The sequence below is a fragment of the Tursiops truncatus genome, chromosome 8, assembly GCF_011762595.2.
Source record: "Tursiops truncatus isolate mTurTru1 chromosome 8, mTurTru1.mat.Y, whole genome shotgun sequence".
In the NCBI taxonomy this organism is placed as follows: Eukaryota; Metazoa; Chordata; class Mammalia; order Artiodactyla; family Delphinidae; genus Tursiops; species Tursiops truncatus.
In genome coordinates, this window is record NC_047041.1 from 58,158,987 (window position 1) to 58,174,165 (window position 15,179).

The 15,179-nt window shown below is 43.7% G+C and overlaps 1 protein-coding gene across 5 annotated transcripts in view; it reads left to right on the plus strand.

The window, feature by feature from the left end:
• FCHSD2 (FCH and double SH3 domains 2) overlaps positions 1–9,931 on the plus strand; it is a 289,016-nt gene extending 279,085 nt beyond the window's left edge. For 4 of the 5 annotated variants that reach the window (XM_073808514.1, XM_073808517.1, XM_019946580.3 and 1 more), the window contains 6 exons: positions 4,025–4,108; positions 4,229–4,406; positions 4,692–4,912; positions 5,891–6,020; positions 6,163–6,245; positions 8,719–9,931. In XM_073808514.1, coding sequence (XP_073664615.1) covers positions 4,025–4,108; positions 4,229–4,406; positions 4,692–4,912; positions 5,891–6,020; positions 6,163–6,245; positions 8,719–8,802 — 780 coding nt within the window. In that variant the 3' untranslated portion in view covers positions 8,803–9,931. The remainder of the gene's footprint in view (positions 1–4,024; positions 4,109–4,228; positions 4,407–4,691; positions 4,913–5,890; positions 6,021–6,162; positions 6,246–8,718) is intronic. The other variant, XM_073808516.1, reaches the window with a different exon arrangement.
• The last annotated feature ends 5,248 nt before the right edge of the window (positions 9,932–15,179 follow it).

Genomic DNA, 15,179 nt, shown 5'->3' on the forward strand with positions numbered 1-15,179 from the left:
TATAGCACCTATCACCAACCAAACTGAATGTTGTTTGTTTTCATACTTCTTTATCTGACTGTCCACTAAAGGTCCATGAAGGCAGAAACCTTGTCTATGTCTGTGTACCTTGTTTATGTGTCTTCAGCACCTGGGACAGTGCCTGGCACATAGTGGGTCCTCAGGAAATAATTGTGGAATGAATAAATGAATGATGTAAGGAAGGCATGAACAAATGAATCCCTTTCATTTTAATGAATGGCACTAATTTAAATGAATTCCTTTCATGTTAATGCCATGCTTAAGGGACAACAGCAGAGGAAGGGTCTGAGGAGAATCTAAATCATACATGGGACAGTCTCACTCCTACCACCACCATCCCTGGAGAGCCAAAAGCTGATATTATTTACTCCTCAATATCAGTGATTACCAGACTTTTTTTCATTTAACATCCTTTTATTATATATTTAAGTTAACAATACTTCCTCTTTTCTAAAAGGGTTGGGATTTTGTTTTTTCCCAATGTAAACTGTTTTGATAACCTTTTGAAAATTTGAAGTCATCTTCCAAGATACTTGTAAGGTGTTTTAAAATTTTATAAAACTTGGTTGGGATTGTTTCCCTATCTTCCGTCTCAGTATTATATTTACTTTGAAGTTCCAGAATTAAAATTTAAGGTCCTTAAACAGAGAGGGTCCTAGGTATCTGAGTGATTATTACATCTGAGGAATTTTACAGATGAGGTAGCATTTCAGTGGGGTCATGAATAAGATCTTTCTAGTTACAGTGATAAGGTAGGGAAGGGAAAGAGCCTTATAAGCAAACAGCAGATACAGAGACACAGTTTGATGAGATAATAGGGTGTTCAGGAAATGTTAAACTCAGTGTTGTGTGAGCATCAAGTGTGGGAAATAGAGCAGCTGGAAGTAAAGATGTCAGATAGACCTGTAGATCAGACTGAGTTTGGCTTTTATCCTGGCTGAAGGAAGCCATTGGGTGTCCTAAAATCAGACTAGGCTTTTAAATAAGGTAACCCTGGTCGTGGTATAGATATTCCAGAGAGGGTAGATTAGAGTGGAGTTAGTCTCTATAAGCCTAGTTGTGATTCCTATGGTCCAGACCAGCAAAGAAGGCCTAAGTTAATCTGGTGAGAACAAAGAAAAGCTAAATTTAAGGAGTAGTTTCAAAAGCCTTAAAAATGCTCATAACTTTGTCCCTACTACTATATATCCTAAGAAAGTGACCCACAATACAGAAAAACATTCTGGATACAAAATGCTCTTTCATCATAGTACTACTTTATAATAGCAAAGTTGGCAGTCCAATAAGGAAATAGTTAAGTAAATTAACCATTCATATAATGTAACCATAACAAAATTTTATGAAGATAATTGAAAATTATATTAGAGTTTTTTATGTAAGAAGAAATATGTCCAAAAAGTAAGATACCAAATTGTATTACCTTAAGGTCTTAATTATACATATTTCTAGCTTTTCTACAGTGAACATGTATTACTTTTGTAATCAGGAAAAATCATATTGTTTTAAAAGAAAACAGGAAATTTAGAGAGATGGTGGTGGGAATGGAGGGCATGGCTGCTTCTGGGGTCCTGGCTGCCACTGCGTATTAGGACTTCATGAGGTAGTGTGAGACCACGTGTTTATTTAATAACTATTTACTGACTACTTGCTGTCTTTACTTGGGATAAGTGAGAAGAATTACATTCCCTGCCTTAAGTAAGTCATTCTAATAGGAAGCGCAAAAGTGCAAACAACTAACTTGAGAGCCACAGTAGTCAGTGTTAGAGGGATGCTCAAAGCCTTCTAAGAATAAAAGGAGGAAAAAGCAGCCAGCTCATTGTGGGTGGTCTTGGAAAACATATAAGCTTGGCATCAAATCATGAGTAATAATAATAGCTACCATTTATGAAGTCCTGTGTACCCGGTATCATACATATATATATATTTTTTTCTAATCCCTTCAATAACCCTATAAGGAAGATATTATCAACCAACCCATTAATTCAACAAATATCAGTACGTGAGCACCTTCTATGTACCATGCTGTGCTCTTTTCTAGGCTTGGGGATATAGCATTGATGAACACAGACAAAAATCTCTGCCCTCGTGGAGCTTACATTGTAATAGGAATAAAAAAGAAAACTGAGGCTCTAAAAGGTCTTATGGTCACTTGCCTGTAGAAACAGACTGAAGCTGGACTTGAACTCACAGTAATCTAAATCTAGTCACCAGATGGGAAAGAGGGAGCAGGGCCTGCTGGAAAGAAGGAACAGCCTGATAAAAGCATAGAGGCAATAAAGAACGTGGTATGTTCAGAGAATAGGGAATGGTTTGCTGGGGCCAAAGCATCAAGAGACCACAGGGTTTTGAGTGTCATGCAAAGGACCTGACCTTGTCAAGTGGAAGAATTGGTCACTGCTTGGGTATGGTATGATCAAGCTAGTGTCTGCTTATATAACAATGTTGGACAACTCGCATGGACCTTCATGACTTTTTTTTACAAGGGCAGCATTGTATTTAAAGGTGTTCTTAACCCTCCTGCTTTGCCATCACACACACTGAAATCTGGTTGTGTTGGATAACTTTTTAAGTTTTGCCACAGAATTTGTTATGTAGGTGCCTTTTGCTGGTATATTCAAGGCATAGTGTGGTTTCAGATTAGTGAAAAAATTCCATTGGAGGGGGTTGGTGGTGGTGGTGGAATGAATTGGGAGATTGGGATTGACAGATATACACTAATATGTATAAAATAGATAACTAATAAGAACCTGCTGTATAAAAATTAAATTTTTTTAAAATTCTATTGGAAAAGCTATCAAAAATCAGTGAGCTTTTTTTCCCTCATATTTTGAGATCAGAGGTAATCTACTAAAAATTCTGTCCTGGAGTATTTCTGTGACTGGTCAGCCATTTTCAATACTATTTTTCTGTCTCAAGTAGCTGTTATAGCAATATCCAGAATCTGGGTTGATGAAACGTACATGAAATAGGAAATGAGTCTTTGGAAATGAGTCTTGCCTTACTTTTGCTTGTGTAATTTGCAGATATTTTACACTTTGAGACTGTGAGATCTGAAAAACTATATGGTCTAAAGCAGTAGTTTTAACTAATCTTGGGACTTGGGGAAAGCTTTTAAGGCTGTTCACTAAGAGCCAGAAGATGTCCGCAGACCCCTCCTGTTACATGTGACAGGCAAGTCTCTTTATGAAACAAAGTCACAAAGTCTCTCTCTACAACCCTCCTGCAGAGTCCCTGAGAGCTTGCTCTCAGATTCTACTGCCTCAGGGGTAGTATTTAGGTATCTGGTGCTAGTGGACTCCTGCTGTTAGGGATTTAAAAAAAAAAAAAAAAATCACAGCAACTTCTGCAGAAGCACACAAGTGGATCAGCCTAGTCTCTACAGTTAAGTTGGAGCATCAGTCATTTCTCTCCTACAATTTTCTTCTCTTGGCCACTGTTTTACGGTGATTCCAGACAAATTCCAGGCACTGCTCAAGCTATCAGTCAATCCATGTACATAGCTCTTTGCATTTTCACAGCCTGCACCTCCATGGTAGCCCTCTGGTGTAGTTCTAATTCACGGCTTTCTCCTTTGCTTGTGCTTCCCAAATCATCATGGTTCTGTGCTTATTCATCCCACACTAACTCCCCCATCTTCCCGAGAATGGCAGGATTGTCATTTTGAAGAAATGGAGGCATCAAGAAGTTGAATAACTTACCAATAGATACATAAGCTGGAGCTAGAACCCAGGTCCTCTACTTCCAGCAGAGTGCTGTGTTCACTGAACCTGATTGCCTCTTGAGGATTCCGTTTCTCCAGTTTTTGTTGTGGCTTTATTTTGTTCAGTTTTTTTAAAGTAAAACTTCACCTCATTATGATAGTTTTACAACACTCAAATTTTTATGTTCAATACGTTTTTCAAAATCATTTCAATATTTTGATCCCCAGTTTTTGTTATGATCAGTTCACATCTGCTCTTTATCTAACCTTTTTAATTTTGTCCATGACCATCCTACATTGCAGGCTTCTCAACCAGATGAGTTGACCATTGAGGAACATGAGGTGTTAGAAGTGATTGAAGATGGAGATATGGAAGACTGGGTAAAGGTATATTCCTTTGCTCATATCGCCCCTTCTTGTGACATTTTCAGGAGTTTGTTTTGGTTCTTGTTGTACCCTGTCCAAATTGTGTGTGCAAACCTGTTTTGTCACATGTCTTTTACTCAGGCTCGAAATAAAGTCGGCCAAGTGGGTTATGTACCAGAAAAGTACCTACAGTTTCCCACCTCGAACAGTCTGCTGAGCATGCTGCAGTCCTTGGCTGCTTTGGACAGTCGGTCACACACATCCAGCAATTCCACGGAGGCCGAACTCGTTTCAGGCAGCCTCAACGGAGATGCCAGTGGTAAAGACTGAAACAAGGCACTCTTTATTTGGTCACATTTGGCCTAAACTGTATTACCCTGGAGTCAGCCTTCAGTAGGTTAAAAAGCACAACTTTATTCCTTTTCTGTAATATGTTTATTTGGTCACGTTTATCCTGTACAGTAGAACCCTAAAGTTGATCTTCAGTGAGTACAGAATTATAGCTGTACGATGGCCTTTTAGTTGTCACTTGTGCATGGAGTGGCTGCAAAAGTAACCTGGTTGTCGGTGTTCTTACTGCATTTTTCTCTCTCTTGCTACCTAGTCTGTTTTGTGAAAGCACTTTATGACTACGAGGGCCAGACAGATGATGAATTATCTTTTCCTGAGGGAGCAATCATCCGAATCTTGAACAAAGAAAACCAGGATGATGATGGCTTCTGGGAAGGGGAATTCAATGGGCGGATTGGAGTTTTCCCATCAGTGCTAGTGGAAGAACTTTCAGCCTCAGAAAATGGTGACACTCCATGGATGCGAGAGATTCAGGTGCACAACAGGGGGAGAAAGCTGAATTAAAAGATGTTTAAAGAAAAGGACTCCCAAGGAGTCTGTTGACCCACGCAAAAGTGGGCTGTGGTCTTGGCCTCACCCTCACCACTCCAATCCTTGGTTGCCGGGTTTCTGCAAAACTGAATTTGGGAAGCAGAGACTTGTCAGTCAGGCTCTTGTGCAATGGCTGTATGACAGCTCACTTCTCCCACATTCTGTTCTCTGAATTGGGGAACGAAAATACTAAATTGTGTGTGACATACAAAAGAATGGTTTGGTGGAGAGAAAGAAAGAAACCAGAGAGGGAATGTATTGTCTCTGTGGTTAGTTTATGCAATAAAAATATTAGCTTGCTCTTTTTCTCCCTCACACTGTCAGAGCCTCCCTGCCCAGCCCAGGTCCTGCTAGTCCTGTTCAGAGAACTGATGAGCCTGCCAGAGCTCCATAGGCTTAGCTCATCATAGCAAACCTTGTCTTTACGGGAAACTTCTAATTCGGATCAGTCACAGCAGGCCTGGCAGGTCCAGGACCATAAGGAACATGTCTGTCCATCTTGCCTGTGTGGTATTGTGACCACTTAGCGTGACATTTACAGAACCTGGGGAAGTCAGAAACTCAGCCAATTATTTTATCTTCACTGAAAAATACAACTTGTCCCTTTTTTTGTTCTTCACTGAACTAATTTGGTATATTTTCAGTAGAACTCTCGAGAATGGTTTGACTTGGTAACTGTTTAAGATAAACTAAAATCAGTAGTATAATGAGATCTGTGGAAGGAAAAAGTTAAATGCAACACAAAACTGGGGGTTGGGGTGGTTATTCTAGGCTCATTTGCTTCTAATGAGGCTGACCAAGAAAGTTAATAATCATAACTTAGCTCCAAAGAAAAGTAATTTGCCAGGAGTAGTCAGAGAAGCCTGCTGGTCTCTCCTTCCTCAAGTGAGCACTTCGTAACCTCTCTTCCCTTTGCTGCAGATCTCTCCCTCCCCCAAGCTGCCCGGCTCCCTGCCTCCACTGCCACTGTATGACCAGCCTCCTAGTAGCCCTTACCCCAGCCCAGATAAGAGGAGCTCCCAGTACTTCCCCCGCTCTCCTTCAGCAAATGGTAAGGGTTCTCCAGGGCATGGGTCTACATACGCTTTCATTCAGAAATCCACACGTTCACCTGAAGAGCAAACAGATCTGCATTAGCATTTATATTGCTCAACAACGCAAATAAATTGAGCTTCTTTGATTCCCTCCCTTAGAAAACAGCTTCCATGCCGAATCGCCAGGATTCTCACAGGCATCCAGACATACTCCTGAGACCTCATATGGGAAACTACGACCTGTAAGTCTCTTATCTGGCAGGGTTATAGAATGCGTAGTTTCTCCAAATTGAAAGTTAGAAATTAATGTATCTCCATGACCCCTGTGTTGTTACTAATTCCCTCCATGCCAGGGTAAGATGGAGTTGGGAAGTTAAAAAGAGCTCTGGAAAAGGAAGCCTAGAAAAATGAACACATCTTGGAAGGTCTAGCTTACACTGGTGCTTTCCTCACTGAGCCAGGGAGAGATTGCAAGGTGACAGCTATGAAAGTGTATTTAAATTATAACAAGCTCTGAGAGCATTAAAGTGGTCTAATTGTGAAACAGAAGCATTTTATTTTTCCAGCAGGCATTTTATGAGAACCTATTTTCCAGGCCTCTAATTGCCTCTTTGACGGACACTGAAATGAAGTAAGATACATGCATTTTGAGGTTTGAGAGCTTCTATTCTCAAAGGAATCTGTTCTTACAAATAATCACCTCTACTCACCCCTCACTGACTCCACCCCACCACCTCACTGTGAAACAGCTCTTCCAAGGTCATAACTTTCGCATGCTAATCTAGTACATATTTGCAATTTTATTTTCCTAGACCCCCTTATCAGCATTTGACACAGTTCTCTGAACCACTCACTACCTTTGGCTTTGTTCATTCAGCAGATATTGAGTGCCTTGTTAAGGACTTGGTTCTTGATCCTAAAAGTTTAGGAAGCTATTGTAAGATTGTAAGCAGGACAGTGATATGACCAGTTGTGCATTTTTAAAACACCACTATGGCAGCTAAGTGGAGGATGAATGGAAGGTGATAGAATGGACACAGGGAGCCGTTAGGAGGCTGGAGCAGTGGTCCAAGCAAGAGGGGACAGTAGTGTGGACTAGCGGATAAGAGCGTGAATGGAGAGAAGTGGACCTGTTTGTTCTACCACACTTTCCTTGTCTGCTTTCTACTTCCTGGCCCTTCCTTTTTGTTACTGAGTCCAAGTTCACTCTTCTCGCCGCAGGACAGGCCAATAAATTGGGAGACGAGGTATTGAGGCGAAGAATAGCGACTTTACTTGGAAAGCCGGCAGACCAAGGAGATGGCAGACTAGGGTCCCCAAAAAACCATCTTGGATGCCTGTTTCTTTAGAGGTGGGGGAGGAGGTGAGGAAGTAAAGTTAGGCCATTAGTTTTGCCTGCTTGGCCAGCATGGGGAGGGGATGTGTTAATTTCTTCTTTTCTGCAGCCATTCACAGGTGGGCAGGGTCAGATTGTCTCCCTGTGAGCTGAACAAAGGCACTTTAGTTTAACATTCAGGCAGAGGGGCAGGGTTCCCTGAGGCAGGCCACTACGTATGATTATAATAACAAAAGCAACAAAAAGCAAAGGTTAAAGTCAAAGAAACAGATCCAACACAGAGTCAGAATTGGCTCTTCCCTGTTATATTTTCATTGACCTTTGCGGGCTTCTCTGCCTCTATCCATCTCTGTTGATGCTTCTCAGGGTTCTTTCCACGGGCTGCTTCTCTTAAAGTCATTAGAGTCACTCTCTGAGTAATCTCATCTACTCCCAAGGCTTTGATAACCATTTATTTACTGACAACTCCCAGATTTATAACTGCCAATCCAGTCTCTTCCCTGAGCTTCAGACTTGTGGAAATCTCAGTGTGTATGTACCAAAACCCCCAAAACTCAGCAAAACACGAGTTAATTATCTTCCCTCCCAGACATACTCCTTCTCCCATATTTCCTGTCCTGGTGAGTGGTACCCCCATCCTGCCAGTGCTCTGCCATCACTCGTGACACCTCCCTGACCCTGCCTTCCACAAAGAGTCATCGCAAGTCCTGCCAGGTTTACCTTGGAGACAGCTGTCAAGTTTTTCCACCCTCTGCTGCCCCACTGCCCGTACCCTAGTGCAGGCCAACATCAGCTTTCTTTCAGACCACCACAGGAGTCTCCAAAACTGTCACCTGTATTCTCGCCCACCACCACTGTTTTCTTCAAACTTTTACCTGAGTCATCTTTTCACACATCTGATACTGCTGTTTAAAATCCACCAAAGATTCCTCTTTGCCTACAGAATAAAGCTCCGATTTTTAAATATGGATTAATGAGGCCCTTCATGACTTACCCCCAGCCTACCTCTCTAGTCTTCTGTCTTGCAACTCTCCTTCCAAGACATGTTGAAAGGTTTTCAGTTCTCCAAGCATTGCTCTCTCGCTTTCAACTCTAGGCCTTTGCTTTGGACGAGGCTTTTAGGGCTACAAAGACTCTTGTGCCCATGAGGACTTCAGCCTAGGCAAGAACCTGAATCATGAGTTTCACATTTCATCCAGAACAATAGGTCCTTCTCAGTGTAAGAAGTTGTGAAAATTAAGTTGAAAGCACATGCTTAGAGCATTTCTGAGAGCCCTGGGGTGCCCATGTCCTTGGGTAAATGACTAGTTGGGGTTTGGATGCTTCAGGCACTGAATCGGGAAGCTGACTGACAATCCATGTGATGGTTTCCTGCTCAGGTCCGGGCAGCTCCCCCTCCACCTACGCAGAACCACCGAAGGCCAGCAGAGAAGATCGAGGATGTGGAAATCACACTGGTGTGATGATGGCTTTGCCCGTCCGTTACTGCTACAATCAAGGCCAGGCTTAGAGTTTGGCCAGTCTTGTTTTTTAGGCACCTTTGCATGATGATGACTCGAACAGAGCAAAAACAAGGAGGATTATATGTGACTGGGTGGCCTGGTAGACTCCTCCCATGTTTTGAATATTTTGTGCCTTTTTTTGTTGTCATTTTCTATGTCATCTCTCCTACCACAGCACAAATCCTAGAGGGCCCTAGAAGCACAGAGGGGGACAGCCCTCTTGCCTAACAGTGGCCCGTTTTTGTATGAGACTCAAGACCAGGCCTCGATCAGGGCACAGTCACAGAGATACTGATCATGTGCACTCGTACAGTATATTACTGTGGCCACAAGGATGTGGCAAAGATTCTCATCTTTCTTCAAGTGGCTTCTGCTCATCTGATTGAGTTTAATCAGATCACATTGGCTACATAAGGAAGCAGGAGGAGGGATTTCAGGAGAGGCTGGCTCCTCCCCGCAGTTAGTCCCCAAATTGAGAAACTGAAACCGTATTGGAAAAAAATGGACTGCCCTGAGTTTAGCACCAATTGCATTAATGCACATCTCTTCCACAACTAACAGATTTAAAACGATAACAGTGTCCTTTGTATTAATATTTATGCCATTCATTTAGTATTAGTGGAGCTAACATGGAGGGGCTGAACTAGTAGCCGAATCTCATCCCATCACATAGACTAATAGAAAGGAGGCTGTGGCAAAAGCAGAAATGGAGCTTCCAGATCTGAAATGAGCCAATTTAATGTTCTTTTTATATTTGGGTATTTTTCATTTTAATTTTTGCAGCGTATACTATTCTGACCAGTATCCTTAGAATCTGAACGTCTAGATAAACTGGGGACACATACTTGCCTTGTCTAGCTTCTCTACTGGGGAGGCCTCTAGCATTATTTTATTCCCAAGCCAGTCCACTGGCCCAGGCAGCCACCCACCACATAAAATGCAGCTTCCCAGGTCCAACTGACCTGACATTTCCTTGGGAGGAAGAACCTGTGGCTCATGGAAACCAGCTTCCTGTGAAGGACTAAAGGATTCCACAGGTGCAAATTGACAGGTTCTCCACGTCACAGGGAGAGCCAGGAGTAGCCTTCTCTGCAGGCTAACAAACCCATAGCCGCAGGCGTCCCAGAGTAGGCCTCCGGCGGCCCTCCACCTCCTATGGAAGATAGGGAGTGCATTGCTTAGGGACTAAGGGATGTTTGCCAGTTGCTTTTTTTTTTTTTTTAAATCAAATTTGTAGAATTTAATTCGAAAGTTGTCTTACGCTTTGAAAATGCCATCCCTCCTAAGAATCTAAAAACGTGAAATGCTCGCCAAATGTCCCCATGGGATTTTTGACCAAAAGTAAGGTCAGAGCTGAAGAAATTTTCAGTTAGTCATTTGATCACTTCAGTGACAGTACCCATTGATGAATCTTCTCCGTGATTTGAGGATTTTTGTTTTTGTTTTTTGCTTCTTAACCTGTTGATCTATTTGAGGTCTTTTTGTGTTTATCAAACTTATTCTTAAGTTTAAAAAAAATTTAAAGGGTGGGTTTTTTTTTTAAGATTTTAAAGTTTGTTGACAAGTTTAAAATCTTCAAAGCACTTTAGAAATCTTCAAAGTGCTGAAATCAGGCAATTCTTGCCACCCAGTCTTGTATTCTCTCTTTAGCTAGCAAAATTGTCCTTGAATCTGGGTTTTCCACATTCTCAGAGGGTTATTTGAAATCTTTTGTTATATTTTAAAATATTTTTTGGAAGAGCTGCTAATTTTATTTTAAAAATACAAAGTTGTAAAAATATGCCTCCTTTTTAAAAAGAACCCCTCCCTCCAGGACATGTAATCCAGTGTCACAGTGCACACGGCTGGGCTCAGAGGAAGCGCCTCTGTGCAGATGTGCTTTCTTTACAGTGGCTGTAAAAACTTTGTATTTATTATGTATAAAATGTTGAATAATAAAAAAATGGAATTAAGTTTTCTAAGTTTTACTTATAAAGAGATTTGGGTAAGCAGGCTTTTCCAAATACCCAGTGCTTCTTATAAAGACACTTCTAGGCCCTCCTTTAAACCCTACAACAGATACAGAGAGGGGGAAGTAAATTAATCCACCCATGGGACAAACAGTCCTGCATGCCACCCACCTGCCATGTGTAATACCCTGAATGCTAGAGATAGAAATAAATAAGTTGTGGTCTTGGCTCTCAAGGTTCTTTCCCAGTGGAGAAAAAAGGTATACACATGAGGACAGTACTGTGTGAGGTACTGGAAGGGCGAGGCAGAGAGTGTGCTGAGGGAGCTGAGGAGGGAGCTCTGATTCTGCAGCTGGAAGGGCGAGAGGAGGGCCACTGAGTCCCCTCAGAGGATGTGACTGCTGGCTTCTAGGAAGTGGGCACTCTGGACTACTCTGTCCTTTGCTAAACCTCCACCCTGAGTAATGAGTCAAGGGAAGGAGATTTTACTGGTCTCGGGGGTGGCTAGAGGATTCCAGGTGAAAAGGCGAGTCCCTCTGGCTGCCAGCCGGCCCAGTGAGGACGAGAGGTCAGCCTGTTTGGGGAGGGGCCCCACAGCCCTCCTCTTCCAGAGCTGTGCGTGTGCTATATGTATTCTTCCAGACGTTTTCTGTGCATAGAACTCATATGCACACACTGCCTTTTTATATGTGAGATTATATAATACATTTAGGTTTACCTCATTCTTTTTGAAGGCTGCATTATATTCCACTGTTCAGATATATCATAATTTAAACATTCCTACAGTGATGGATGATGAGGTTGTATCCATCCATTTGCTATTCAAAAGTTGAAATGAACACCTTTGTACATAATTCTTTAAAAATTTGTTCCAGTGAAAATATTGGGTAAATTCCTAAATACGTAACTTGAGAGTCAAAAAGGTATGTGTGTATTTAATTTTGTTAGATGTTGCCAAATTGGCCTCCAAAATGACCGTATCCGTTGACACTCCCACCAACAGCGTAGAAGACAACATGGACTTTGGAGTTGGAAGGTCTGAGTTAAATCCTGCCTCCCACTTGACAGCTGTGGAACCCAGCTTCAGTGTCCCCATCGGAAACATGAGAATAATGCTGTGGATCCAAGGACATGTAAAGTGTGCAGCACAGGGTGGTCCCCACAAGCATCCCTCACCATCACTTCGCCCACCTTCAGCGGCCTCCCCTACAGAACTGCTCCTTGCTATCCTTCCAGCCTCCTAGTAACACAGGGCTGTCATGAGGCCCAATGGAAAGAGTGGGTGTGAAAATACTTCACCATAAATATGGTAAGGACTATCAGTGCACATTTAATATCTCTTCCATCTCTTGCCTTCCCCTGCTAATGAAAGCTGCTCGCATTCAAGACTACTGTTGGCCCCAGAGGCCTGGTCTGTGACCAGCGGACGGAATTAAGCTAATCATCCCACCCCTGTATCATAGCTACATTGGGGCCTCCGTCATCACAGGAACTAAAGGTAAGGCAGCTGAACCAGGTTCGCAGCACATCACCTAGATCCCTTTCCTCTGACCCACCACCCCAGCCCACATCCACAGGCAGGCAGAAGCAACTGGGAGGATATCCTCTGGCCGCAGCCCTGCCACTGCTTGATGGACGCCGTTTCCACTGGGCTGCCACAACCCTGGCTTTAAAAGAAGTAGAATGAGATGATTTCCAAGAGCTTATCCAACTCTTATGTTCTAGATAAGTTCAGTTTCTAGATGCAGAGTGAGAACATCACACAAAAAGGTCACAATATTTGAGAACAGACTTTACGAACACAGAGACTTCTCAGGATGGCCAAAAGTTGAAAATTCAAGCCACTGAACTCTCCACTGGGACAGAACAAACTGTCCTCTGGGTTGTGGTCACACCCGGGCTGCACTATTCACTCACTGCCCAACAAGCCTAGCCAAAGCTTTCAGTTGTGAATCATTTCCTAACCTTCTGAGGGGCCTTGTAACAAAATCTGGCTGAATCTTTGCATTTAATGCTCGTTATGAAGCTGTTTTTCATGACTAAAATACGTTACAGAAATTTTAGTTTAGAAGGGAGAGAATTGTAATTTGTCCTGAAATCCTACAACTTAACCAGTATAAGTTTCCTCCTAGATGTTCCCTGTGTTTGCTGTTACTGCTTGATCTGCCAAGAACCCCGTGAATGCCAAAGAGCATCTTGTTTCTGGACCATTTTCCCCTGGTCCCACTGGCCAAAAAAACAAATGCAGCATTTCTGCTGTGTCTGTGTCAGAGAGCCCTGGTCTGGGAATATTTTCCTGGAATGTTATCCTGAAACAGCAGAAATGAACACACCTCTTAGGGTTCACACCTCTTCCAGACTGTGTGCTCAACACCTAAGCATGTGTTTTGTCACCCACTTGCTCCTATGAGGGGCAGGGGAAGAGCCTGGTCAAGAGGCCTGTATTCAAGTCCCCGGGCTGCCTCGATTACCTGTGCCCTTAGGGTCATCCCTTCACCCCTCTGGGCTTTCCTCTTCTTGTCTCTAAAGTGGGAACGAGAAGACAATACAAACTTCATAAGACCCAGGGGGATCAAATAAGATAATGTACAGATAAGCTGAAAATATTTTTGACTAGTGGATGTGCATCTGTAAGAAGAAAACTACCTGTACCAGACACGTCACATCGCATCTCACAGATGGGTCCATACCTAGTGCCACCAGGATTCCTCCAGAGAACGATGGGCCAGGACCACCTCTATTTGTTCAGTCAGCAAACTTACTGCCCCAGGCCACGTTCTGGGCATTGAGACATAAGTGACTCAGTTCCCATCCCTGTCACCAACGGGCTCACATCTGGTGGGGGTGATGTGGGAACAGCAGTTTCAAGCCAAGGTGCCTCTCCCAGGACAGGGAGATGACCAAGGGGCAGTAGGACCCCAGAGCAAGAGCCTCTGTCATTTCTCCCTCTCAAGCTTCAGGCAGGTAGAAGGGGTGGTACCCATGCCTGTACCACAGCCCCAGGGAAGAGCCTGGATCACCACTGGTGAGGTGCAGAGCCATGGAGCAGGGAGAGTCTCACGGACGTGGAAACTCTCCCCACTGTGATTCGCCCAAGTTCTCTCAGGAAGGTAACTGGGAGTAGAACCTAGAACCTGGCCTCCAGAAGACCAGGCCAGCAGCTCTCTGCAGAGCCTAAGTCCAGTTTTTAGAAAAGAGGGAATCGGGGGCCTGGATTCTTATCCCTGCTCTGCTGTGTGACCCTGGTCCCTCTCTGGCCCTCAGTCCATATGCACAGCAAGGGTGACACTTTTGACATTAGGGAAAAAACTCAGGCAGGCAGCCCCTGCGTACTGAACACCTGAGTAGCAACTATTGAAAACCTGGAGAGAACCGGAAGCTCAGAGCGTTTTTTTTTTAAATACATCTTTGTTGGAGTATAATTGCTCCACAATACCTGTTAGTTTCTGTTGCACAACAAAGCGAATCAGCCATATGCATACACATGTCCCCATATCAGAGTGGTTTTAAGCACAGGGTTCTATCCCTGCCCCCTCTGCTGCCCGGGACTGCAAAGACTAGAGGTGCAGCCTTCCCAGCTGGCACCCCTCTGAGCTCTTCCCCTGCTTGGCCTTTGCCAACCCTTTTCCCCACACTTGCCTCATTCCCTGTAATGCCCAGCCTGTCTCTGGCCTTCCAGACTTGCTCCTCCAGGAAGCATTCCCTCCATGTAAGTTAAGGTGTGCATGTGCTCCCTGAAGTGAAGCAGGCATGTGCTAGCAGATCTGCCCCATGAAGAAAGGAAGGCTTAAGGGGAGTAAAGCGGTCAGTCCCAGGAGTTGAGTCATATAATTTCCTGAGCTCCTTTTCTGCATTCTCTAAGCAGTCTGAATTCACTGCAGTCCTGTGAGGTACTTGCCCCAGATGATGTAGCTGGTTTAACAGCCTCCCAGGATTCAAGTTCACCTCCCTCCTGCGGCCCTGCATGTCCCTCAGTTCAAAGGACACTAACCGCCCCCCAGGCTCAGGCCTAGGCACCCAGGGCCAGAATGGAAAAAGAGAAGCAGGGAGGGATTTAGTTTAGACAGAAAGCTAGAATCACCTACCCGATGGAGGCAGTGGGCACACTGCTGGAGCACAGCGGGTAATGCCCTGCAGCTCTGCCTAACTGGGAGCGCAGATTTGCTGACATTTTGTTTAAAAAAAAAAAAAAAAGTATGACAAGAGTCACAATCCTGCTGTGCCAGCTGTGATGATCTCATATCACTCACCCTCTCTGAGCCTCAATTTTCTCATCTGTGAAAGAGACACCTACATCACAAGGTGGTTGGGAGGAACAAGATACTGGATAGAAGGCACAGGGCCTGACGCAGCTCAGTAACGGTGGCTACTGGAAGCTTTGGTCTTTCT